The 27,068-nt window shown below is 56.1% G+C and overlaps 1 protein-coding gene across 4 annotated transcripts in view; it reads left to right on the plus strand.

Annotated features, from left to right (window-relative positions):
* NTN1 (netrin 1) overlaps positions 1–27,068 on the plus strand; it is a 192,933-nt gene that overhangs the window by 122,822 nt on the left and 43,043 nt on the right. For all 4 annotated transcript variants that reach the window (XM_045490402.1, XM_045490404.1, XM_045490403.1 and 1 more), the window contains exons 3-5: positions 1,669–1,857; positions 14,827–14,976; positions 17,453–17,506. In XM_045490402.1, the coding sequence (XP_045346358.1) occupies positions 1,669–1,857; positions 14,827–14,976; positions 17,453–17,506 (393 nt within the window). The remainder of the gene's footprint in view (positions 1–1,668; positions 1,858–14,826; positions 14,977–17,452; positions 17,507–27,068) is intronic.

Consider the following 27,068-nt stretch of genomic DNA (forward strand, 5'->3'; position numbering starts at 1 on the left):
GAGGTACGAGCCTACAGAAGCAGGTCATGGGCGTCATGGGGTGGTCTGAGGGGGCCGCACTAGATGCCAGGGGGCTGGGGGGGGGGGGGGGAGATGGGCCAGGGACAGACGTTGAAGCCACGGCTTGGAGGATAAGAAGGATGCAGACAGATGAGGCGGAGCCTGGGGAGAAGAGGGTCACGGGGCAGGCAAAGGGTCCTCATGCATGGAATGCTCTAGAAACTGAAAAAGATTTGGGACAGCTGAAACATAAGAATGAGAGCGGGTGAGCAGAGCTACAGTGGGGAGAGAAGCAGGACCGGCTTATTCGGAGCTCCGAGGGCTGTGACATCTGATTTAGATTTTACCCAGAGGAACATCGGCAGGGCCATTGAGAGATTTTCAGTTGGCAGTGGACATCCTTAGATTGCAGCTCAGAGCCGCTGAATTGCGCGTGGTGTTGAGGCAGCCTGTAGGGCCCAGCTTGGGCGATGGGGTGGTGAGGAAGGGATGGGTTTGGGGGAGGTGCCTCTGGACCCAAGTGGAGGCCCCACACGGGATGCTGCAATGCGCATTTGGGAGCCAGGAGTACGAGGCAGTGACATCTGAGCAGAGGGGAGAGGGTGCTGAGTCCTGAGGGGTGTGCAGGGAGCAGGCAGAGGCAAGCAGGGGCTGGGCAGGAGGAAAAGCAGATAAGAGGGTGCCCAGGGCCGTGCGAACTTCCCGAGGGGAAGGCGGGAAGGATGACAGTGTGGCGCCCCCCCCCCCCCCCCCCCAGCCCTCAGTGCACTCAGAGCAGCCCAAGACAGAGGACAGCCTGGTGGCTGGAGCTCAAGGGGGTGGGCAGTGTGCTTGGCCAGAGCCGAAAGCCCTGGAAGCAACGCAGGGGTCCGCTCTGGCTGCTCTAACAGAAAACCTCGGGCTGGGTGCTTAACCAACAGACATGCATGTCTCAGGGTTCCGGAGACTCCAAGTCCAAGGTCCAGGTGTCCAGTGGGTTGGTTTCTCCTGGGGCCTCTCTCCTGTGCATGTGTACCCGGTGGGTCCAAACTGCCTCTCCCTATCAGGACTCCAGTTGCATTTGCTGACGGCCCACCCTCGGGGCCTCATTTTGATGTCATCACCTCTGGAAAATCCACATCTCCAAACACAGACCTGTTCTCGGGTGTAGGGTTAGGGCTTCTGCATACAAATGGACAGAGGGGCATCATTCGGCCTCCTCCCCCCTCCCCCCAACAGGCAGGATCGGGGCGTGAGATGAGGCGGATGCCAGCTCCACCTCCCAGCTTTGAGGGGTGTGTATGTGTGATGGGAGGGTTGGGGATTGCAGGTTGCTGGGTAGGAATGAACAGACTCCGTTTGAGAGGGAAGCAGGAGCCACGGCCATGGTTCAGGTACTGCTGGGTGGCCGGTGGGTGCTTCTGGATCCAGTTTTGGATGCAAAGAGGGGAGCCAAGGAGAAGCTCCAGCCGAAGGACTGCGGTCCGGCCGGGGAAGCTGGGGACAGTCTCTCCCGCAGCCCAGCAGTGGAGCGGGAGATGTTGGGGACAGTCTCTCCCATGGTCCAGCATTGGAGTGGGGGGGGATTCTGGGGACGGTCTCCCCTGCGGTTCAGCAATGGAGTGGGGGGATGTTGGGGACAGTCTCTCCTGCGCCCCTGCCCTGACGCCTCTCCCTGCCTCCCCGCAGCCTGTAACTGTAACCTGCACGCCCGGCGCTGCCGCTTCAACACGGAGCTGTACAAGCTGTCGGGGCGCAAGAGCGGGGGCGTCTGCCTCAACTGTCGCCACAACACCGCCGGCCGCCACTGCCACTACTGCAAGGAGGGCTACTACCGCGACATGGGCAAGCCCGTCACCCACCGGAAGGCCTGCAAAGGTAGGCAGGGCCTCGGGGCCTCGCGAACACCGTCCCCTCCCTCTGCTTTTCCGTTTCCTGGTCCCGGGTACGGACCTGCCTGGAAAGAGAGCGGGTCATCTGCACGCGTGCGCGCCCGCGCGCGCACGCACACGGACGCGCAGTGACGCATGCGCACACGGGCCCCCGGCCTTCGGAGGTGGAAGCCAGAACAAAGGGGCGATGGAGAAGTGGCTCCGAGGAGAAGAAAGGAGGTGGGACCCCGGTGAGGGTGCCGGCCCCGCCCCCGCCCGGCTGCTCCTCCGGCTGCACAGGTGCGCCGCATACCACAGGCCTGGGGTCAAGTTCGCCAGGCTTACCGGCGGCGGCACAAAGGGCCCTCTTTTACCGAAGCCACGCAGACCTATTCCTTTGGATGTGTGCGCGCCCCCCTTCCCCCCGGCCCCCCGGCCCTCGCCCAGACACACACGGTCACCGTCGCGGTGAGGTCGGCCCGCTTCAGGGGCAGGGTCTCCGAAGGAACATTTAATCCACCTGCAAATAGCTTTGCTTCTCAGGACACGAAGTTAAAGGGAGACCGGAGACTATTTTCGGTCACGGAGGCGAGCTCGAATGTTTTAACTTTGTGCGAGGTGTTTTTCTCCCCTCGCAGAAAAGCAATGGACAGATGACTCAGAGGAGCTGATGACATGCCAGGGAGCTTAGTGACATAGGGGGTGGGGAGACGTGGCCCCCTCCCCGCTCCACCCCCCGACTCCACACTTGCTTTTGGGAATTCCAGGAAACTGAGCTGTCCGGGCCCAAAACTTGGGGTCTAGGGCCAGAGCTTGCCGTGAGCAGGGCTTCCCAAGAAGATCTTTATGCCTGAGGGCTCGTGGCCACCCCTCCAGCGTGGACGGGGTCCTGACGCGGACCTGCGTAGACTCCCACACGGGCAAGACCCCAGCCTTGTCAGGCTCAAGATGATGAGCTGCGGTCGAGAAACCCCTCAGTGGCCACGGCTTAGCCTTTGGATGAAGCCAGAGCGTCTTATCAGGAAGTCTGCCAGATGTTGGGCACTTGTGTGCAGGACCGATCACCCGAGTTGTGGGCCTCCGTGCGGAATGAAACCACGGGGCTTCTTGTTCTGGAATTGCTAAGAATTTAAAAAATGGCAGCAGCAGCAGATCCTTAACCAAGCACGTGCCCTTGTGAGCCCCGGGCCCATGAAGCCGGCCCTGCTTGTGGAGAATTCCTTTTCTCCAAAACAAAACAGCCTCCCGGTCTGTCTCCTCCAGGAGAAATACCTTCGGTTCCCCAGGAACACGGATGAATCCGGTGGCTCCCAAGCCACCAGCAAGCTGTCCTTCCAGATCTGTGGGCTCAAGGCTGCCTCTAGTGGTAGTCAAGAGAAGTTTACGCCTAAAGGCAGCTGGGCTATTTCCGCCTCCCCAAAACAGCCAATCAAGGTGAGGCTCCCCCAGGAGACTTTGAGTAGCAACTGAGGTGGCCTGGGAGAAGGACCCCAGAAACGTCTACCATGGCGGGAAGGCATGACCAGGGAGAGAGGGCTTTGGGTTTTGAGACAACAGTTGGAAGGTATGCAGCCCCTTTGCTTATTGTCTTTTGTTTACAGAAATCAAAGCCAAAGTCTTGTAACCAACTGGTAGGCATAGATTCCTTGGGGGAAATTTTAATCACCGGGAGGCACTCAGGTGGACAGCCCCGTGCCCGTTGTGGAGAAGGTCTCAGCTCTGCGTTGAAGGGCAGTGGTTATGTACTGTGATGCCAGTTTCTTTCTGCCTTTCGCGGAGGAAAGTTGTGTCCCCTGCAGAGGCAGTTGGGAGCGGGGGCCTCCGTCATCTTACCATTTGCCTCCTCTCCCTCTGCTCGCTTGATGTGGGAAGGTGCAAGAGCCACGTGTGGCCTCTCGTGGCTCAGGGGGAGATGTCCGGAAGCCACAGGGTCCTGGGAACCTGCAGATTATCCTCTGGGGCCCTGCCACTCCGGTTAAGTGGCGTGGAGACACCCGGTGGTCCTGTCTCGTTATTTCGAGCACTGTGGCTGGCCTTGGTGGCTCTGTCTTCCCTCTGAGCCTTGGACAGCACCTGCCTCCAGGTTTGGTGGGACCCTGGGAGAAGAGCCCAAGGAAGAGGACAAATGTAAGAACCTATTCTGCCCAGAAGGACGCCTGCGGATCCTGCCAGGGAAACGTGACAGGCAGGCAGAGGTGGGACAAGGTGTCTCCTGACTGCAGGAGAAGACAAGCTTCAGGGATCCTGCCTCCTGATTGGGGAGGAAAGACAACTGCGAAGAAGATCCCTTCCCTGATTGGTGAACAAGAGGAATGTGACCTGAAAGGTCCCGCCTTTTCATCGGTGAGAAAAGGCGTCTCTCGGAAGTTCCTGATCTTTCCCCTTCCCCCTCCACCGAGGGGCTGAATCTTTGAATCCTCTGTTCCCCCTTGGGACGTTTCCCACCAGACTGAGACCCTGAGCTCTTGGGGGGAACCGGCTGCAGGAGGTCAGACACCAGCAGGGGACTGTGTACCTTTGAGGTGTACAGACAGGAGTCTCTCTGTCCCTCCCCAACTCCCACCCCACGGAGTCTGTCCACCGTCTTGTCTTTGCAGGGCGGGACGGTTTAAGGAAATGGTCCCAGCATTTTGCTCTGTGATGGGTTGCTCTCAGAGGCTGCTGAAGTCTCCCAAGTCCTGGAGATGTGCAGCCTGGCCAGGCCCCGGCCTCCCGGGGCTCACCTTGGGGAGCCCCGTCATGGCTTCACGTTCTGTGCTTTTTCACTCTGTTTTGGAAGCATTGCACTGGGGTGGGGGTGGGGGGCACTGGGACGACTGACAGAGGCTCTTGACTCCAATCAACAGTTGACCTGAGGGTGCTTGGGAATGGCCACTGGGGCCCTCTTTACCCCTGACTTCCCAGGGCCTGGGAGGAGCCCCAGGCAGGGGGCTGAGGCCACCCAGGCACTGCTGATGATTGGCTGGCTCTCGACCTTGATCGGTTGGAGCAGGGCTGGACCCAGACAAGAACAGCTTGGAGCAAGGGCATTAGATTCCAAACGTTATTATGCAGTCGTCCCATTTGGGAAGTTACATAGCAACAAATTCGTTGGGTTCTTTCTCCCCTCCCCTGGTTTAGAACCAAGCCCGGGGCTGGCTGGCCGGGCTGGTGCATACAAAGGGCTGTAATAAACATGCCCAGGGAACAGGCGGCTGCACTCTCGGCTATTCAGTGCAATTTCACAGCACTGGGAAGGCCTCATTATGGCGTGGGCTGTTGTCCTATACAAAGTCAGATGAGATGAATTTCTCCCTTTTCTCCGCAGAATGGTTTGTGAAAGATACTCTCATCCTGGAATCTGTCAAAAGATAGGCGGTTTTGTTTATCGTTTGTCTTCTTTATGGACTTGGGGGCTCTTTTCTCTTTGGGGCCGGCAGAGAAGACGCCGCCTTTTAACCGTTCCAGCCGTGTCTCCATTTAAACGATATTAATTTATCATCTTCCCAAACCATCTGTGACGGATAGAGACGTTCCGGGAGTCTCCCGCGAACTGAGTCGCGAAGAGAATTAAGAAATTAACTGCTGCATCTAGCGCCCCCGCACAAAAGGGCTTGAGTCCCACGTCGCTGAGCAGCAGGGTTTCTTTCGCTGGATGCGCTGCCCCCTTCAAAGCCGCGGTCAGCGTGGGCCGGTGCAGGTCACCAAGAAGGTGTCCGGGTCCTTGGAATATGCGGGCCGTCATGGGGCAGCACGCTCTGGTCCTCGCCGCTGCCCCCCCCCCCCCCAACCCCCTGTTTCTTCCCTCAGCTCTGCGAGAGCCTGGGGAGGAAGTGGGCTCCCTGAGCCACCCCCTTTGGCTCCCTGACCATGAGTGCAGCTCCCCTTGTCTTTCCTACCCTCGGTTCTCGACCATCACTCCAGGACACCCTCAGTAGATTTCTCTCTAACTTGTTCTCACCCTTGGTTGCAATTTGGAATCACCTGGAGATTTGAAAATGCTGACGCCTGAGTCCTACCCACCCTGCCCCGGGGGATTCTGGTTTATTTAACGAGTCAGATGAGACCTGAGCGCTGGGGGATAGGAGTGAGGTGGGGAGTTGGGGGGCTGTGCTGGCGTTGAGAACGGAGGCGCTCACAGGGATCCCCAGGATTTATTCTTCTGAGAGGAGAGATTTATCAGTGAATTCAAGTGTTTTTTTTTAATGGCTCTCTTGATGAAAACTGGGTGGGAGGGGGTTGGGAGCTTAGCTAGTGCGTCCTATGGTGCTAGTGTCCGGAGGAAGGCATTGGATCAGCTGGTTATCACAGCTAGATTGTGTGTGTGCGCGCACGCGTGTGAGATTGGATCATTTGAGGGTTTAGTCACAGCACAGCTAGGAGCCTGGGACCCTATACTCCTTCCTGACTCTAAGGTGGTGTCCGTGCAGCCTACAAAAGCCTAACAGCCTTGGGAGCGCCCTTTCTTTCTGTGGGTCCCTTGTGACCTTTCCTTTTCCTGTCTGTTATGCCGGGACCGCAGGGGAAAGGATGGTTGTCTCAGGCAGGAAGGCACTTGGCGGCCACAGCAGCTCCCAGCTTAGAGGACAGAGACCACCGCATGAGGGGGTGGGTGCTGTCAGGGTGCTATTATGGCCCAGCACCCACGGAGAGAGAGAAAATCCCCCATGGAAGAGCCAGCTCCGACTGTGGCTGCTGTGGGCGCATCCTCTCCCTGTTCCCTGGGGAACGTGGAGGTCAGAAATCCCGATCTCTGGCTTTGGCTCCGGGTTCAAAGCCTGCAGCGGCAGGCAAGTCATGTGACCTCCCTAGACCTCAGTATCCTTCTCTGTGAAATCGCGTCCAGATTTATGATCTCTGAGTCCCAGCCAACTTCCACATTCTGCATCCCACGTGCTCTTTTTAAATGTTCAAAATTTTACGGGTCCCCCCCCCCCCCCCACTCCATAACAATGGGACAGTGTCCTGTGTCAGTGAAGTTTGCGGCCCGGGAACTTGGAAAAGCTGGCGGAGCCAGGAAATCGGGTGCAGGTGGTTTGGTCCCAGGGTCTTTACAAGTGAAGAGAGTCGTGGCTTCCCGGACCGTCCCACACAGTGCCCTGCGGGGCCTTCCAGGCTCTACTCTGTGTCTCATTCCCTGGCACCCCGGGTGTCAGCCACCTCCTCTCTGAAGTCCACCCATCCTGGACATTCCTGGGGAGTCCCCAGAGGCCCTGCCTTTGAGCAGAAAAGCTCAAACTTTGATATCTGAGCTTCCCCAGTTGATGGAGAGCATTTTGCTTGGGGGTGTTGAGGAAACCAGATGATGTAGAGGAGGTCCCGGCACAAGGCCTGTGCTCCGTACCTGTTAGCCGTTAGGCGACGGGGTTGTGGGGGGGGGGGTGAAGATGAATAACTAGGGGTCCCTGCCCCCGCCAGCACGCACACAGAGCAGAGAACCTCAGGTTGCCTTAGTGTGTTCAGTGAGTGGAACGGCCCCTCTCACGGGAAGGGCTCGGCCCGGGTGTGGACTCAGAGGCTGATTCCCACAGGACTGGGCAGGGCCCCAGGGGTTTGCCCCAATGCCGTTGCACACTCTCCATCAAGGATTGACACGCCTTGGGAGCAAAAATGACAAATGAGTTGAACGGCAGAGATGGGTGCCGGGCAGCTGCTTGCGGAGAGGTGGAGACGGGCCGCGTGTGTGCCCAAGTACATCTCAGGGCTACTAAGGAAGGCCTGGCAGCCTCTTGGGGGCTCCTGACTGGCCTGGGGCTGGGAGGGGGATGCCAGGCCGCAGCTGGCCCCCACTACCCCACTGCACAGGACCCAGGCCTTCCGGCACCTCCCCACTCTGCTGTCCAGCCCCTGGCCACCTGCCCTGAGCCTGCGTGCACTTGCACACACACACACACACACACACACACACACACACACACACACACCCCTCAGCCTCTCTCTGGGAACCATCTGTAGGACCCGTGCCTTCCGCCTCGGCTGTAAATCAGGTGCAGGAAGGCTATGGTTAACTAGATCACGGAGGGTCAAATAACCCAGTTTGGGATTACAGGGCTCTGCTCCCCTTTCGCTTCCTGCTGTCTGCACCTTGATCCGAAGGTGGCAGGGGAAAGGCGAGGTAGTGCGACTTGAAACATTTATTCTTTTGTGCCTTGTTAGCAACTGCTGGGAGAAAGGAAAACACAGCTAGGGAGGAGGTGGACGCAGACAGCTGAGATGCACTTTGTGGATGTAAATTATCCTCGCTCCCTCATGAGCATGGAGAATTTAGGAGTGGGGGGTGTTCCACATTGGGGTTGCCGATGATCTAGGATGTGAGGGGATTATCTTTCCTGCTGCCCCCCGCTGGGGCCGGGATTTGGCCCAAGTTTGTGCGCTGATTGAGCAAGTATTTACTGAACACCTGCTACATGCAGAAGCCAGCGTAGTTACAGAGGTGACTGAGGCAGACACATTCCCTTGGAGCTCACTTTCTGGAGGGAGGTTGATGGCAAGCAAATGAGAAAAAGTAAGTAGCAGATTATTATAGATTGTGGTGAGTCACATGGAGGAAATACACAGGGTGGAAAGAAAGCGAGCCAAGGCAGAGGGCAGGGCCAGCTCCTGGGAGCGTGGACGGGAGGTGGGCCGCACTCAAAGAGCAGTGGAAGCCACGAGGTGGAGCAGTCAGGAAAGGAGAGACTTGAGTGATATGTCTGGCTTAGCTTTTAAAATGTTCCTTGTGCCACAGATGAGAGGAAATGTTTGCGAATCACAGATCCGACAAAGGACGAGATTCACAATATGTAAAGAACTCTCAAAACGCAACAGTAAGAAAACAGACCATTCAGTTAGAAATGGGCAAAATACTCGAACAGGTACTTAACAGAGATGCGCAGATGGTAATTAAATACGTGAACCCTCATAGTCATTAAGGAGATACAGAGTAAAACCTTGAGACACCACCACATACCTGTTAGAACATCGAAAATAAGAAATACTGACAATTCCAAGCATTGGCGAGGCTGTGTAATGACTGGAACTCATACACCACTGGTGGGAACTCAAAATGGCACAGCCACTCTGCAAAACAGTTTGGCAGTTTCTTACAAAATTATAGGTCTCCCGTAAACCCCTGCAATCCACACCGTGGAATACTATGCAGCAATGAAAATGAATGGGCTTTTGATCGACACAGCAGCACAGACACAGCTCAGGTGCATTTGGCTGAGTAAAGGACGCCGGTCCCAAAGGCCACATGCCATACATCTATGCATTGTACGTACTGTATGGTCCCAGAATACCATGTTCTGAAAAGGCAAAGCTATAGGACAGAACAGATCTGTTGTTGCCAGGAGTTGGGATGGGGGGCTGACCACAGAGGAACAAGAGGGGCTCCTTGGGAGAGTTGGAATGTTCTGTATCCTGATTGGGTGATAGTGATGGTAGGAAGCTGCTTCCATAGGACTCTCTGACACTGTGTCTTTGGACCTCCCTGTTCCCCATCTCCCATTCCTCACAGCCCTGAACTCACTTGGTCACCAGTTGTCCTTGGGTCAGCACTCACTCCTCCTCCTGCCCGGCCTCCCTGAGCCCCACCTCGCCAGTCTCCCACCTTGTACCAGGTCCCCTCCATTCTGGAACACCCCATCAGCCCTAGCCAGCTTTCACATTTCTCTTTTTGGTGGCCAGTCCTCACCTTGTTTTGGGGAATGGAGAAAAAGCAGGTTCTTGGATACCCCTTAGCGCCTGACATTTGTCCTCTCCCAGCACCACCTCTGGGTGAGGGGCTTCCCACCAGGCTTCCCCCACAAGGCCTGACACACATACAAGAGACGTGGGAACCCTTTGGATCTGAACCTGATTTTCTGACGATACTGGCCTTTTCTGTCTTCCTGTGCTACCGTCACCTGCACCGAGCGTGCTCCAGTCCTCCTCCCCCTTCTCCTGGTCCTCCCGTCCTCCCACTTCCTCCTTCCTCTCCCTCCTTGTCTCTCCTTCTCCTCTTTTCTCACCCCCCCTTCCTTCCTCCTCCTCTCCCTCCTCCCCTTCCTCCTCCTCTTTCCTATTCCTCCTTCAGCTTTCCCCTCCCCCCTCCTCCCCTTCCTCATCTCTCTCCCCCCACCCTCCTCTCTTCTCAACCCTCTTCCCTCCTCCTCCTTCCTCTTCCTTCCTCCCTCTCCCTCCTCCCTACCTGATCTCCCACAGCAGCTGGAGCTCGCCCTGGCCCACATGGAGGGCCCTGCCTGCTGCTGCCTTCGTTGTGGATGGCATCCAGGCACACAGACCAGTCTCATCAACGCAGAGGAGAATGTTTCACCCCCACCCAGCACCACAGGCACACACGGCCCTTGGGGGAGCAGCCACATTCACTGACAGTATGAGCAGGACCCCCAGGCTGCTTGTCTGCCTTCTCTCGAGGCCAGCAATGGGCCTGGGAAGGCGCGGGGCTTAAACAGTAGACGTTTATTCCCCACAGTCCTGGAGGCTGGAAGTGTGAGGTGAAGGAGCCTGCAGGGCTGGATTCTTCTGGGGCCTCTCTCTGTGGCTTACAGATGGCCACCTTCACCCCCTGTCTTCACACGGTCTTACCTCTGTGTGTGTCTGCGTCCTCATCTCTTCTCAGAGGGACACCAGTCACATCGGTGAGCTCATTTTACCCTACTCACCTCTCTCCAAAGACGGTCACGCTCTGAGGTACCTGGGGTTAGGAACATGGATGCTGGGGGGACACAGTTGAGCCTGTACGTGAGATCAGGTCCAAAGCTGTCCTCCCCGACTGGCCGGAAGCCCGGGTGGCGGCCGCGATGGCCTCTGAAGCCGGGGTCAGTGCTGTGGTTGTTCCCTCTCACCCCTTCTGCCTGGAGAAGCTTCAGAGGGTCCGGGTGCTGAGCCAGCTCACCTGTCCTCTGCAAGCATGCCCCCTGGAGGGTCCTGCCCGACCCGGAGGGCCCCCTGGGGCCAGGTCTGCGGGAAAAGGAACCAGATCCCCTGATAGGAGCCCAGGATGGATTTATAAAAGCCACGGTGTGAGCCGCGGTGGAGGCGGCCGGCCTCAGACATGCGCCCCGTCCTGATGGTGGCTCTGGGCCCTCAGGGACCCGGGACAGAGCACATCAGAAGGTGCTGGGAGAGGCAGTGCTCGGGACAGGCGGCCCGGGGTCGGGACGGTCTGCCTTTCGGGTCAGCCTTGCCAGGGCACCCAGAAACGCCTGGTGAGCTTCTCTTAGCCGACAGACTGAATCTCCGCGAGATCCTGGCGCAGCTCAGCGGGCAACAGTGTCGGGGCAGGGTGGTCAGAGGGTGTGGACGGAAGGCCGGGTACACTGGGCGCCGTCCTCTGGGCCAGGACCGCAGTGACGGCGGGGGTGCCGGCTGGGTCCTTGGAGCCGTGGAGACAAGCAGTACACTGTTAAGATGGAAGTGACTTTAGTGGCCGTGCAGACCTCCGTCCTTACAGATGAGCCCCTTGTGGTCCAGAGGGGGCGAGGCACTAACCCAGAGTCACACAGCAGTACTGGCAGGAACAGTCCCGGACCTGGGCCTCCTGAGGCTCATGTGAAAGCGCCTGTGTGCCCCGAGCTGGCTGGCCCTGACTGATGGCCTTGGGCAGAGACGGCCCGGGCTCCCCTCTGCACCGGGAGGCACTCCAGCCCGCCGAGTGCGTGAGAAACCTAATCCTCCCGCCTTCTCAGGGCCCTGGGCTTCCGTCTGGTCTCACCTTCCTCTTTGTGGAAAAACCTCGGGTACATTGTTTCCCATGACCAGGTGCTGCCTGGCCCATGCAGACAGGGTGACCTGCCATGGAGGGGATTGACCTCCTCGAAAAAGTGGCTGACTTCCAGGGAAACCGGAGTCACCAGATGGGCTCCCAGGGGCGGAACGCGCCCTGCCCCAGGCCCCGTTCTCGGAAGAATTAGGGAAGCTCTGTCCTCGTCCCCTCCCCGGACCCCTCGCAAAAGGAAAGACCTCCGCTCTCTTCACTTCTGCATCTCCCACCCACCCCCACCCCACACCCCTGCTCAGCCCCGCTCCACCCCTCCACTGCCCTGCCCGCTGTGGTGCCCCTTGAGCCAGTGCGTGTGAGTTTGTAGGAGTCTGTGTGTGTTTGTAGCTGTGGGGGTCTAAGTGTGTGTGCACGTGAGTTTGTAGAAATCTGGGTGTGTGTGTGGCCGTGCTTCAAGGTTGAGGGGACACGGCAAGCTCCCTTTGGCTTTCTCTCCCCAGGGGCCGGGGCCTGGGGCCTCCTTTGTGGGCTCAGACTCCCTCCCTCAGACGTTGCTAGCGGATTGTCTTGTCCCAGGCTACAGAGGAAGCCACTGTGGGGCACCGTCACCTGTCACTTCTCCTCACACCTTGAAGCTCACCCTTCTTTGCACGGAGGGGAGAACTTGGGCTTTCTCTGTCTGTGGGTTTTGGGGGAAGGTCCTTACTTTGGGGCTGTTGTGCTTGGACTTGAGAATGAGCTCCGGGCGAGGCTGTTAGGATTGCACTTGGCCGCCTGTAACAGCAATCCTGCCAAGTCTTGGTCTCAACAGGTAAGCAGGTCTTTCTCCTTGTAGAACAGGAACTCCGGAGGGGGCTGTCCGGAGACGCCGAGGCCCTCCGCGATCAGGCCCCGTCTGCCTCCCTTCCCCTGTGGTTTTCCGGGCCAGCGCGCAGTCCCCTCCTCTGTGGCCGTGCCGATTCCACAGGCTGGCGTGAGGAGCCGAGGGGACGGCGTGTGAGAGCTTGTGGGTGCTCTCAGGTGTTCACAGGTATCCGGGCGGTGGCGCTGAGCTGGAGGAATGCTGGTCCCACTGCCCTAGAAGGGACCCGAGCAAGCCTTCTGAGGCCCCCACGTTTTGGGACCTCGGTGGCGTCTCTTCCTGGAATAGCGATTTTCGCGGAAGCACAGCCAGCCTGCTGCCTCTGTCGGACCAGGTGAAAGGGGCCAGTGGCTCAAAGTGTTGGCAGAGTCGGGGCAGATAGATTGGAAACCCAGCAGGAGGCAGCCCCTTTCTCTGATCCAAGGACGGGCCTGCCCTCACTGAAGATGGCCCTCGGCCCCGACCGCTGTCAGCCAGCACCTGGCTCCCGCCCAGGCAGCCGACAGGTCACCAGCCGCGAGGGGCAGCAAAGACTAGAGGTGGGCAGGGGGTGAGGTGAGGTGAGGACTGTTGCCGCCTTCCTGATGCACACCCCCCCCCCCGGCCCAGATTCTGCTCTGGACAGCTCCTGCCTCGGGAGAGGCGCCCCGTGCCCACGGTGGCTCGGCTCTGGCCCTTCAGTGCCCGAGCAACCTTTGGTGACCTCCTTGCAGCCAAGTGCCGGGATCCAGAAGTTACTGGCACGCAGCTGTGTTCCGTCAGCACGGAGGGGAGGAAGTTTGGCAGGAATCTTTGCATTACCAGCAAGCTTGCAAGGCAGGCCACCGGAGGTCAGCTGGCATGAGCCTCGGGAGGCCACACCCACCCGGTGCCTGTGCCCCCATCAGGCTCGGGACGGTGGGGGGGGGGGGGTGTGCTGGGGCCCTCAGCTTCCACGTGGCTGTCTTAGAGATGCTGCCCGTGCTGGGTCACCCTTCCCGCCGCAGGAGGGGACTGAAGGGCCCAGGGAGAGGCCAGAGGTTTGCTCCAGCCATCTCCCCCTCACAGCACAAGCCCCAGCTTGTGTTAGGCTGAGTCCTTTCTTACTAAGGAAGAGGGGACAAAGGAAGGCAAGACCAACAGGGAACGAACATGAACGTAGGGCTGATTTAAGAAGACCTGCTCGTAGCGGGGATGTTACTGCTGTATACACGGGAGAGATTGGGATGGTTCCATTTTGCTCCCGTGGATCCTTTAATGAGAGAAAGCCACCGACAACCTCCCCCGCCACCCCGCACCCCGGGCTGCCCACATGACAGCCAGGGCCTCCCTTCCCTGGAGGGGACCCTCTGCTGGACCCTGGCTGGACCCTCTGCTCGCCCTTATTTTCTTGGATGTCTTTTTCCCCATTTGGGGCAGAAACACCAGCTTCCTGCAGACAGCTCCCCTCCCCCCGCCATCTCCTAACCCATCACATTCAGCCAGGGACTCAGGTGGCCCCCCCCACCCCCACTATCTTTGCTGTCTGACCTGCCCAGTGGGGCCTCCACCTCCCAGCAAGGCCGCTCCCTTTCTGTGAGGCCCCGGGACGTTTCTTCCCCTCTCTAGTCTTGGCACATCCAGTCAGGGTGTTTAGGTGACCCCTGTGTCCCTTCCTGGTGCGAAAGCTTATGGGTTGTGCCATCTAGAAGCCTGGGTCTCAGGCCACCTGGCTGCCAGTCAAGGCGGGCACAGCAGCCTGGAGAGTCCCACCTCAGACCTGGCCAGCCCCACGGCTGTGTCGGGCCCCCAACTCCATTCCTCCCACCTGGAGGGTAGGGAAGGACACCTGGGGGCCGGGAGCTGGCTGGGGGTGGAGGAGTGAGGGGCACAGACTCACCCGCTGAGATTCTGAACTCTCCCACCTGTGATCAGCCTGTGGGCTTGGCCTTTGCCAAAACATCCTTGAGCTCGGGCCAGCCTTCCTCTCGGGGCTCTGGAGGGGCTCCCCTGCTTTGCTTCCCTGCTGCTGAAACAGCCTTTCAAGATTGTCCATTTTGAGGGGCGCCTGGGTGGCTCAATCGGTTCAGCGTCCGACTTCAGCTCAGGTCATGACCTCATGGTCCAGGAGCCCCGTGTCGGGCTCTGTGCTGACAGCTCGGAGCCTGGAGCCTGCTTCGGATTCTGTGTCTCCTCCTCTTTCTGCCCCTCACCTGCTCACGCTCTGTCTCTGTCTCAAAAAATGAATAAAACATTAAAAAAAAAAAAAAGATGGTCCATTTTGATTTTCATTCCCCATTTCCAGGTAGGCAGGTGGCCAGTTCTCAGAGCCTCTGGAATGTGTGTGTGTGTGTGTGTGGGTGTGTGGGTGGGTTTGGCCCGCTCTTCGTCTGGGATGGGATTCAAAGGGGAGCCCCAAGGGAGGGGCTGGCCACTGCCCGCCCTCTGACCCTCCTGTCCTGTGTCCTCCGCAGCCTGTGATTGCCACCCCGTGGGTGCTGCTGGCAAGACCTGCAACCAGACCACCGGCCAGTGTCCCTGCAAGGACGGCGTGACCGGCATCACCTGCAACCGTTGTGCCAAAGGCTACCAGCAGAGCCGCTCCCCCATCGCCCCCTGCATAAGTACGTGCGAGCCTCCTCCCCTCCCCCCGCCTGCCCCCGGCTGCGTGGGAGGGAAACCCTTCCTCAACCCTGACTGCTGACGTCCAGCGGGTTGAGCGCTGATGGACGTGGGGTCTCTGTGTTCGATGCGCTGTACTCGGTGGGACCCCATGGGAGCTCCCCCCACCCCCCCGCCATACCCGTGGGGTTCTTGCAGAAGCAGCTGGGAGCTCAGCAGAGCCAGTCTGCTGTTTTCCGTCCTGACAGTGACTGAGTCTCCTGCCCCCAGAGGAAAGCGAGCCCCTTTCCTCCACCCAGGGCCTGTTCCTGTATTCTGCCTTGGCGCTGGACCTGGGGTGGCTTTGTCCCGGGGGTCGCCGTTGTGGCTGCTGTGGGGTTCCAGTTTCCCCCTTGCCCTGGCAGGTTCACAAGGGACTGACACTACAGGTTCCCATGCGTGACCCCCCCGCCCCGGGGCCATGATGGATGACAGCACCCCTTAGTGTCTTGGGGGCCCCTCGGTTCAGCTGTTAACTCCTCAGTCGCTGAAACCAGGGGAAGGGATGAGCAAGACGGCAGGGGTCACTCAGCGGCGGTCCCGGCTCAGAAAGGGCTTACTGTTCTGCAACTGGTAGGATGGTACCAGGTGTCATGATGGAGACTTGGCCTCGGCTGGACGTCCAGCCTGGCTGGGAGCTGGCCCCCGGCCTTGGCCTTCTCGACTCCTTGTGCAAGGCCAACTTAACCCAGAAGGGAGAGCAGAAAAATATCGGGTCCCGGCTAAGCAGGCCGACCCGAGGGATGAGGTCTGTTTCTCCAGAGCAGGGGTGAGCCCACTCTGGCCCTGGGGATTTGACCCATCACCTGTTTTAGTGTGGCTCAATGTTTTCTTTTGATAATTTTTTAATGCTTGAAGGCAAAATCAGAAGACTAATGTTTTATGACGTGTGGAATGATAGGCAATGAAAAGTGAAGTGTCCATCAAGTTTTATGGGGACACGGCCACGCCCACTGGTTTATCTGCTTGTCTGTGGCTGCTTTGAGCTGTAGGATAACTGAGTAGCTGCAGTGGAGACCGGACGACCTGCGGAGCCCCGAATGTATCTACTGGCTGGCTCTTTACAGGAGAGTCCATTGACCCGGGATGTTCCCAGGGGTCCGGTAACAGCTGATAACCCGGACCCCGGCCTTCGGGAAATTGAGCTCAGTATCCATCCAGGGGAGAAATGTTTTTCACGACTACGTATAGCTGTCAGAGTCTTAGTATTGGCAAAAACCCTTCTCCTCCATCTGTCCAAAAAGCTGCAAAGTGAACCTTTGTAGAACGCTGGGGGGGAACCCAGGGCTGCCACGGGGAGGTGGGGCTGGGGGTCGAGCTCAGAAATGGCTGGAAACATCACTTCAAAGCCCTTGAAATGGAGCTGATGGTCCACGGTCTGGGGACAGAAGGAGACAGAAACCTTGGGAAGTGGAACCCTCGCTTTCCGACCCACTCTGTGCCTTCTCTCCCTTCCCCTCACAAAGGGCGGGCCGATGCTGGGCCCAGGCATTCCCACGGGATTCCCGGGATTCCCGTGTGTTCCTGCGGCCACCCGCTGGCTACAGACGCCCAGACAGTGTTCCCTGGGGGCTGGTGCCTGACTTGTCGCAGGCCTGGGAGCCGGGCCCTCTGCACATGGCCCAGTACTGGCCCAGGCACTGGGGTTGGGGAGCCCCATTGCTGGACGTACATGGGCCATCGATGTTCCCTCCAGAAACTCTGGGGACCGCGTAGCTCATGAGGGCCAAGAGAAAAGTCCCCTGAGAGCAGGATCTGACTCCGAATTGAGAGCTGGGTCCCCTGCCCATTCCTTCTGAAGGTGACTCTCGGGCAGGCCCCCAGGCCTGAGTGTTCCATCTCGACCCACCAAGCCTCAGGCCCCAGCTGATCCAGAGTCTTGAGGTTGAGGGAGTCAGATGGTGGCCAGAGTCTGGGGGATTCGTGGAGACCTTTGTGACCCTTCTGTTCACCAGGGGAGGCCAGTCCCTCCCCTCAGGGACCGTTGGTCTGTGGTTTCCCCCCTGGAGACTGGCTGAACCTCCTCCCCTTTCCTGGGCACGGGGCGGAGTCAGGAGCTAGTATGGAAGAATTGCCATTCGAGGTACAAAGGGAGCGACCCCCGGAAAGCGCATGCATCTCTGAGGCCCTTGGATCTTCCGTGGCTGGTCTGTTCTGGCCACGGAGAAAATGCCTTAGTTTGTGAGGTGTGAGCCTGCGGGAGCCCAGGCCAGGGGCACAGATCCCCCCGCCTCGTCCCTTCACGTGCCTCCCCGAAGGAGAACAAGGCCACATTCCGGGCACCCGTATCAGCTTCGTCCTCCTCCCTGGCCCTCCTCTTCTGGAGTGGGGAAGGGAGAAGGGCCCAGGGAGGAGTCTGTGCTGTGCTCGTCTTTTTCTAAGGCCAAAAGTAACATCTTCTCACCTGGTTTTCTCTTCCTCCCATCCCGAACCCCACAGAGATCCCCGTGGCACCCCCGACCACCGCAGCCAGCAGCGTGGAGGAACCGGAAGGTAGGCGTGTCCTGCTTCGCCGTGGGGAGGGGAGGGGGCTGCCACAGGCCTCAGAATCACCATCGGGGCACCGCTGGGTGTGAGGGGTACCCCTGGGCTGGATCGAGGAGGATGGAAACACAGGGCATTTTCCTGTGATGCTCCCCCCAAGATTAAAGGGAGGGGGGCTTCCTGGTGCCTGTGAACCAGCTTCTCGCCCAGGCCTGAGGCCCTCAGAGCTGCACCCCACCTGCCGGTCTCAGGGTCACAAGCTGCCTTGCACGCCCAGCTGGGGCTGCAGAGAAGGAAGGAGGTGGGGGTGGGGCTGGAAAAGGCACCTTGAGCACAGGACTCAGGGGGACCGGGAACCCGTCACACCCTCACTGTCCCTCCCCTCCGCCCGGAATCGGGCCGCCGGGGAGCTCGGCCCCGAGCCGCGGCAGGGTGGGCAGCCCACGGAAATCACAGCTCCTTTCACACCATGTGAGAGGCGGTGCAGATGTCACATGGTGCAGCTATCACGCAATACCGTCTGTGCTCGTTTGTTGCCTCGACATGACGGAAGTGACAGAACCCGCCGCCAGATCGTGATTTGTAATCATTACTGAAGAAGCCCGTCTATTCCGTCACTGTACCGTAAAGCTGGGTTTTGTGAAATATTTGGGTAAGCGTATTTCAGTACGATCAGTCTCCTTTGGAGTTCTGGGTATTTTGTGTTTGCATTTAGAAATATTGCTGTTGAGGGGCGCCTGGGTGGCGCAGTCGGTTAAGCGTCCGACTTCAGCCAGGTCACGATCTCGCGATCCGTGAGTTCGAGCCCTGCGTCAGGCTCTGGGCTGATGGCTCAGAGCCTGGAGCCTGTTTCCGATTCTGTGTCTCCCTCTCTCTCTGCCCCTCCCCCATTCATGCTCTGTCTCTCTCTGTCCCAAAAATAAATAAACGTTGAAAAAAAAAAAAATTAAAAAAAAAAAAAAAAAGAAATATTGCTGTTGAGGGGTGCCTAGGTGGCTCTGTCAGTTAAGGGTCTGACTTCGGCTCAGGTCGTGATCTCCCGGTTCATGGGTTTGAGCCCCACGTTGGGCTCTGTGCTGACAGCTCAGAGCCTGGAGCCTGCTTCAGATTCCGTGTTTCCCTCTCTCTCTGCTCCCTTCCCCACCCCCCACCCCGCCCCCAGCGCTCTGTCTCTCTCTCAAAAATAAATAAACATTAAAAAAATTAGAAATATTGCCGCGAGAAAGGGTCCCCAGGAGTCACCAGTCCCTGGTCCGGGAAGGGGTTACACAGCCCCGGCTTTGGGCTCATAGCCTGGCTGGAGGGGGTGCCAGGTGGGGACCAGCCACCCTGGTCAACAGCCCTGAAATCGGAAAGGATAGAGGAACATTCTAGAAAGTGCCTGTGGCCACACTCCACAGAAAACCAAAAAGATCTCAGTCTTGAGTTGCCGGATAGTCTTCAGTCCCCTTTGGTTGAGCTGCAGGGGACACTTCCAGGAGAAACAGTAATGGGAAAGCGTTGGGGGGAGGTAGCATGACCTGGGAGGTGGGATGAGGCTCTTTCTGTAAAAACATAATGCGGGGCGCCCGGGGGGCTCAGTCGGTTGAGCGTCCGGCTTTGGCTCAGGTCATGATCTCACGGTTCGTGGGTTCGAGCCCCGCATCGGGCTCACCGCTGTCAGATTGCGAGCGCAGAGCCCGCTTCGCATGCTCTGTTCCCTTTCTCTCTGCTCCTCCCCCGCTGGCGCTCTCCCAAAAATAAAGAACACATAAAAAAATAAGTAAAAACATAATGTAAAGGCACCTCCCAATTAGTCTAGCTCTGGGGGAGAGCAGTTTTGCAGCCAAAAGATGCTTACGCTTAATGGAGTCTTGATTCTTGCTTCCTCTATGTGACATTGGTCACAGGAGAAGTCACCTGGGCAAGCTCCTGGGGGCTTTGGACACGGCTCATCCAAGGGCAAGGTGGGTGGTGACCTCCCTCCCTCTCTCTCTCTCTTTCTCTCTCTCTTTCTCTCTTTCTCTTTGTCTCGCCTTCCTTTTTCTGGTGCTTGCAGCTTAACTTTATGCCTCATGCAGTGTGGTTTGAGGCTTTTTTTTTTCCTTCCCAATCAGAAATGGGGGGGGGGGGAGGGGGCGGAAATAGAAGGAAAAAACAAATTGTGAGACTCCTGCCCAGGCCGCAAGAAGCTGGTGTAAAACATGCGACCATCGGGGCGCCTGGGTGGCTCAGTTGGTTAAGCATCTGACTTCGGCTCCTATCATGATCTTGTGGTTTGTGAGTTCGAGCCCCGTATCGGGCTCTGCACTGACAGTGCGGAGCCTGCTTCGGATTCTCTCTCTCTCAAAAAGAAATAAACTTAAAAAAAAAAACATGCAATCATCTCTGCTCCACAGGTAGACGATTCCTAAGCAAGTACTTAGAAACACCTGCAGCATCCGCCTTTGCAAAGCCTGCATTTAGTAGTTCTTTTGATTTCCTTATTGTGTATTTCCTTTCTTCTCCCCGCACCTTTAAAAGCATGATTTTTTTTTTTTAATTTTTTTTTTTAACGTTTATTCATTTTTGGGACAGAGAGAGACAGAGCATGAACGGGGGAGGGGCAGAGAGAGAGGGAGACACAGAATCGGAAACAGGCTCCAGGCTCCGAGCCATCAGCCCAGAGCCCGACGCGGGGCTCGAACTCCCGGACCGCGAGATCGTGACCTGGCTGAAGTCGGACGCTTAACCGACTGCGCCACCCAGGCGCCCCTAAAAGCATGATTTAAATGGAAGCAGGCATTCCGCGCCTTTGCAGAGCGCTTTCCTCGTGGAGGGGTTAAGTGGGCAGGTGTGACGCCCGCAGCTTTGGCCAGACCCTTTCTGACCTTGTTGCGCCCCTGGTGACCGGGATCTCCCATGCTTCCTGCAGACCCGAGGCCATTCCCAGGCCCTGAGCGCCGGACCCTGGAGCCGGCCACCGCACAAAGCTCCGCTCGCCTGTCTCGGCAGGCTGGGATGTCGTGGGCAGGAGGCCAGGGGGCCCCCTGGGAAGCAGGCCTGGGAGCTCATACGTCCAAGACTCTTGCAGTGTTTGAATAGGGAAGGCCTCTGTGCCAGGCTGCCTGAGAAAAGCGTGTTTACTTTTGCCTGCGTAATGGAGGAGAATTAATAAACGGAGAATTTGTCCTGGAAGCTGATGGACATAACCTCGCCCTGAACCCATTCCCATTGAAGGGCCGGCTCCCTCAGGGAACACTGACCACCTGCTCACGGAGCGGGCTGGGACCCTCTCCCGGGCCGGTTGGTGAGGGATGCCTTGCCTGTGGGAGGTCCGGGGACCCGGGGCCCAGTGGGGAACCGGATAGGAAGGGGATACAGACTACCCACCCCAAACCTGCCTACTTACGGTCCTAGACACCTCCACCCCGGGGCTAAAAAGGGACCGCCTGCCTCCCCTCGCCCTCCATCACCTCCGCCTCCGGGGTGGTTGTTAATCTGTTTGTTTGGTTTGTGGTTTGGAGCTGGGAGATCTGGGGTTGAGTCTCCACTGGCTGTGAGGCCTCCAAAGGCACTCAGACTTCTCCTGTCTGCTTCCCCTGAAGAATGAAGGCGAGCTGGGGCCACTGGGGCCCTCCCTGCCCTGCCTCTCCTGGTGGCAATGACCTTCAGATCATGCCTGCTGGCTGTCTCCGTGCCTCTGGTGACGGGCTTCTTCCCCAGCCCCCTTGCAGAGCTTGGTGTGGGCAGAGGTACTGGGGTGAAGAGTTGACGACGGCTGGGGAAGGCCTGGTCTTCACGTTTGCCACTTTTGCTCTGTGGCTCACCCTTTTGGGGGCCTGTACCCTGCCTCCTGCTCCCAAGGCCCCAGATCCGGGCAACCAGCCCTGCAGAGATATCCCGTCCACGGAGCCCAGTGGCTGGAGGAAGGACTCCACTCCCAGGTGTGGGTGTTGGGCGGGGGGGGGGGGGGGGTGACCTTAGATGTGTCTCATCTGGTCGCCTCTTGATACTTCTATTTTTTTTTTTCATGGGAGGAAATTGGGTTTATATAGACCTGCCATCTGGATGAGCCTGGGTCTTTCTCCTTTTGGGGTTTTTGTTTTCCAAGTGAAGGAATAGCTTGGGTGAGCATGGAAAAAACCACCTGGTAACACTTGAATGCGGGTATTGGCCAGGTGTTGGGGGGCGGGACAGGGGGTGACGGAGCACTGACTGAATCAGGAGCCTGAGACCCTGAGTTGTGCCTGATCTGGTTTCCTGAGACAGTAGTCCCGCCTCCTGTGCTGCCCCAAACCCAACCTTATCCACACAGGACACGTTTCAAGACCCCCAGTGGATGCTTGCACCCACAGACAGTACGGAACCCTATACGTACTCTGCTTTGCCCCCTACGTGCATACCTGTGTCAGAGTTTGAGTAATCAACCAGGCACAGTAAGAGACGAACAGCGTAACTCATAATAAAACAGAACAGCTATGGCGGTATGTGTAACGCAAGACACGCGAATGTGGTCGGTCTCTCTCTCAAAATAATCTTCCTGTCCTGCGCTCAGCCTTTGTCTTGTGAGGCTGGGAGATGATAAAATGCCCCCGGGATGGGACGTAGGAGGTGGGCATAAGGGTGACGTGACACTGCTGACCCGATGACACATCAGAAGGGGGATCGCCTGCTTCCGGACCGTGGGTGACCAAAACCGCGGATAAGGGGGCCCTGCTGTGATAATAGCCCTGCCTCGTAGGGTCGCCGTGGGGGCTGCATGAGATGAATCTGAGTGATGGCTCTGGTTCAGCGGTGGGCTTGTCATATGCTCAGTAAAAACCCAGTAGGACGGCAGGGACAATGCAGGGTCTCCCGATGGCTCATGGGGAAGGCAGGATTACCGTGTGGGCTGTTGGCATGCGGACAGGTGTACGGGGTCAGCTTGCTGGGGGTGGGGCTCTTGAGAAGACCTTGGGAGGGAACGGGTGGTGTTGCCCGAGACAGGCGGGGGACTGCTGGGTGCCCTGGTCGCACAGCCTTCCCAGCAGCTGCTGTTGGACCCTAAACCTAGCAGGGAGCCGAAAACTGGAAGTCAGTTAAGGGCCAAGCGCTTGGCTTCACGATAACCAAAAGGTGGAGACAGCCCAGATGCCCATCGTCGCAAAAGTGGCTCAACGCAGCGCGGCTTACCCAGGCCTGGACTAGCGTTCCGTCAGAAAAAGGAACGGAATACCGGGAAGACGGTGTGCGGAGTGGAAGACGCGGGAGACACACGGCCACATGGCGTACGATCCCACTTACGTGAAATGCCCAGAATGAGCAAATCCATGCACCGAGAGCAGATTAGTGGTTGCCAGGGACTGAGCGTGGGGAGGAACAGGGAGTGACGTTTGACGGGTACAGGTTTTCCTTTTGGGGTGACGGGAAGGTTCTGGAACTAGATGGTGGTGACGGGCAATATTGTGGATGTGCTCGATGCCACCGAATTGCCCCAATTTAAAAACGGGTGATGTGGGGGGCGCCTGGGTGGCGCAGTCGGTTAAGCGTCCGACTTCAGCCAGGTCACGATCTCGTGGTCCGTGAGTTCGAGCCCCGCATCAGGCTCTGGGCTGATGGCTCGGAGCCTGGAGCCTGTTTCCGATTCTGTGTCTCCCTCTCTCTCTGCCCCTCCCCCGTTCATGCTCTGTCTCTCTCTGTCCCAGAAATAAATAAACGTTGAAAAAAAAAAAATTAAAAAAAAAAAAATAAAAACGGGTGATGTGGTAAAATTTTATGTTATGTGTATTTTACCACAATTCAAAAAAAAAGTCAAATGTTTAAAGGTCACAGTCAAGAGTGAAGTGAACCTCGTTGGTTCGGGGCGGGCTGAGTGGAGAGCGGGAGCCATGGGGACAGGGCTCTGGGGCCTGAACAGCAATGGGGGACATGCTTGCCCCCCAGTCCCCTTGCTCACTGGGAGAATTTGAAGGTCAAGGGGTGCCTTCTGGCACCTCCACACTTTATCTCCCAGCTGGCGTGGCTCAGCCAACACGGGGTTGATGGCAGACGTCCATCTGTCGCTTTCCAGATGTGTGGCAGCGACCATATCCCCTCGCGTTATATAGAAAAAGTCTGGCCACGTTGCCTGCATCGTCTTTCTCCCTTTGGAGCCACCAGGGAAGGATTTGTTCCCCGGGCTCTGAGTATTCCTGGTACAGGGGAAAGGGACCCGTGGATCCAATGGGGGTGGAGGGGAGGACTCCTGGAAGGAGCTGAGACCGTGGACCGCGTGGGCAGCCCATGTCACCTGGAAGATGAGGGTCTGCGAATTGACTGAGGCCCTGGTTTTCCAAGCTGGCATGGAACAGGATGTTAGGCTGTCCGGAATCAGCTGTGTAGGTGAATTTGCCATCAGACAAACATCGTCCCCAGAAGAGGTTGGACCAGGTAACGAGGAGTAGATTTTGGCTGCATGAAGCAGGGGAAGGAGACGGCGTTTATGTAATGCTTACTCGGTGCCGGGCACTCTTCTCAGTCATTAACCATTAACCAGCCCTTCCACCCGGATGAGGTGGGTACTGCGATGAGCCCCCATTTTAAGCAGGAGACACTGAGTCATAGAGAGGTTAAGAAGTCCCAGGAAGCAGTGCAGCTACAGCCACATTCCAGCCAAGGTCCCCCGGCCTCCGAGTCTGCGAGTGGCGTTGACCTCTGTGTCATTCTGCCTCCGATAGTTATGCTGGTTGGTCAATTTCGGGTAATTTTCTGGTAATTCTTGACGGCAGGTAGCATCCTGCCAAGAGAGGAGACAAACCCGTGCAGCAGCGAGGTCGGAGGACGGAGGTGGAGGTGGAGGGGCAGGCAGTGAAAAGCTTCTGTCCTTTGCAGGTGCCAGGTACAGCGGCTCTTGGGAGCATGTGGCCGGTTGGCATGTGGGGCTGGCGTGGCTGAAGCCACTGGTTGTGGGTATGGAGGACCATGCACGACTCGGTCCCTTTGGTCACAAGGCAGCCCCGAGTGAGACAGGGCAGATGGGTCAGCTTAGATGGGAGAACAGTTTGGATAGGGGAGCAGGTGCATTTCACACACACACACACACACACACACACACACACACACACACGCGTGCGCCCAGGATGAAATTTGCATTATAAAAACATGCCTTTTCCAAAATCGAAAAGAAAAACCCTCTACTACTGGTAGGAGGAGGGCAGGGAGGCCACTGCAAAATTAACATTCAGAGGGCAGGAACTTTTCTTATATATCAACAGGAACTACTTACAAATAGTGTCCCAATGAGTGAAATGTTAAGGGGATGTCTGGCCTGTAGTGTTACTGGGTGAATACACAGCATTCATATAATGGAAACAGAATCCCAATTAGAACAGTAGCCAAAATATCAAATACGCAGAAATAAACGTAGCATTAAAAGTACAGTGTATTTAAAAAAATTTTTAATGTTTATTTACTTTGAGAGAGAGAGAGAGAGAGCACACACGCACGCACATGCAGGGGTCGGGGAGAGGCAGAGAGAGAGGGAGAGAGAAAGAGACAGAATATCCCAAGCAGGCTCTACACTGTCAGCACAGAGCCTGATGTGTTCATAGGCTCGGACCTATGAACCGTGAGATCGTGACCCGAGCCTAGCCAAGAACAAGAGTTGGATGCTTAACCGACTGAGCCACCCGGGCATCCTCAGAATGTATATTTTTAAAGAGGGTAAAACTTTTCCAAGGGACATTATGGAAGACCAGGAAAAAAAAAAAAAAAAAAAGGAAGGTCTTACTGTGCTCTGGGTGGGGGAGACTGAACACTGTAAAATGTCACTGTCCCCTAAATAAGTTTAACGTGATTCTAGTCAAAATCCTAATGGGATAGGACATGGTCCTTAAGTTCGGCTAGAAAAATAAATGAGTACTAATAGTCAAGAATTTTTTGAAAAGAAGAGTAGCGAAGGGTGATGTGCCCTCCCAGATTTTTACAATATTGTAACCAGGATATTTAAATTAGTGTGATAGAGAAATCACAAAAGCTGAGTAGAAAGTCCAGAAATAGACTCAAATGTAAACATAAGAACTTAGTAGGTGGTAAAGCTATGATTATTTCTCCATGAGGAAAGGAATCAATGCTGGGAAAACTGCCTATTAAAAAAAAAAAATAACAATAAATGAGATTTCTGCTTCATGCTATAAACCAACATAAATCCCAGGATTAAAAATTTCTGTATTTTTAATGAATCCTTAAAAGTTCTAGAATAAAACATATCCATGTCAGTGTAATCTTGGGGGTGAGGAAAGCTTTCTAAATATGATATAAAAGTCAGACATCATAAGAGGAAAGATTTTAAGTGGCTAAAAATGAAAACTTCGGTATATCAGAACTCTCTAGAAGCAACAGAAAGACAAACTAAAAGCTGAGAAAAATATTTGTGACATAGAGGACCAAAGATTAATATCTTCAATAAATAAAGAGTTCTTATAATTCAATAAGAAAGGGTGGGGAGAGAGATTCTAATACAAAATTGGGCTGACAAAATGAACTAGAAATTCAGAGCATTTGAGCAAATGGCAGTAAGCATCTGAAATATTATACTTAGCTAGTAATTAAAAAAACAACATGGGGGCGCCTGGGTGGCGCAGTCGGTTAAGCGTCCGACTTCAGCCAGGTCACGATCTCGCGGTCCGTGAGTTCGAGCCCCGCGTCGGGCTCTGGGCTGATGGCTCAGAGCCTGGAGCCTGTTTCCGATTCTGTGTCTCCCTCTCTCTCTGCCCCTCCCCCGTTCACGCTCTGTCTCTCTCTGTCCCAAAAAAAAGAATAAAATAAAAAAAAAATAAAATAAAAAAACGAAAAAAACAACATGAACAGGAATGGCATTTCAAAAGGTATTAAATTGATAACTATTTACAAAACAAAAAGTAATTCCCTGTGTTGAACGGGTTGGAGAAACAGATTCGTCCACTGTGGTTATGGAAAGGCAACTCGGTACTACTTTTGTGAAGGATGATTTGGCATCGTGTATCAAAATGTATCTTTGACCCCATCCCTTCATTTCTAGGAATTTAGCCTAAGGAAATAGTGATGCATGCCAAGATTTAGCTATAAGGTTGTTATTACAGCGTTGTTTATAATAAAATAGGGGAATAACCAGCTGTCTTTCAGTAGAGTTTTAGTTACTCAATTATGGGATATCCGTGTAATTATGTTGCAGGAGAATATTCAAATATGAAATGGAAAAATACAGTATATTGCCAAAGCACATTACACAGGGAGGGTCAACTCTGGTGAAGAATTGGACCAGATGCCTGATTAAAGATAAATCGATTCTGGGGGCGCCTGGGTGGCTCAGTCGATTAAACGTCTGATTTCAGCTCAGGTCATAATCTCTCAGTTTGTGAGTTTGAGCCCCATATCAGGCTCTGTGCTGACAGCTCAGAGCCTGGAACCTGCTTCCGATTCTGTGTCTCCCTCTCTCTCTGCTCCTCCTTCACTCATGGTCTGTCTCTGTCTGTCTCAAAAATAAATAAACGTTAAAAAAAAATAGAGACATAAAAAAAAGAAATGGGTGCATTGGAGCCTTTAAAAAGCGGGTTTTCTCACCTCAGCAAGGAGATCCTGTGTTCACCCAGGAAAGGTTTGCTAATCCGTTTTC

Source organism: Leopardus geoffroyi, chromosome E1, assembly GCF_018350155.1.
Source record: "Leopardus geoffroyi isolate Oge1 chromosome E1, O.geoffroyi_Oge1_pat1.0, whole genome shotgun sequence".
NCBI lineage: Eukaryota > Metazoa > Chordata > Mammalia > Carnivora > Felidae > Leopardus > Leopardus geoffroyi.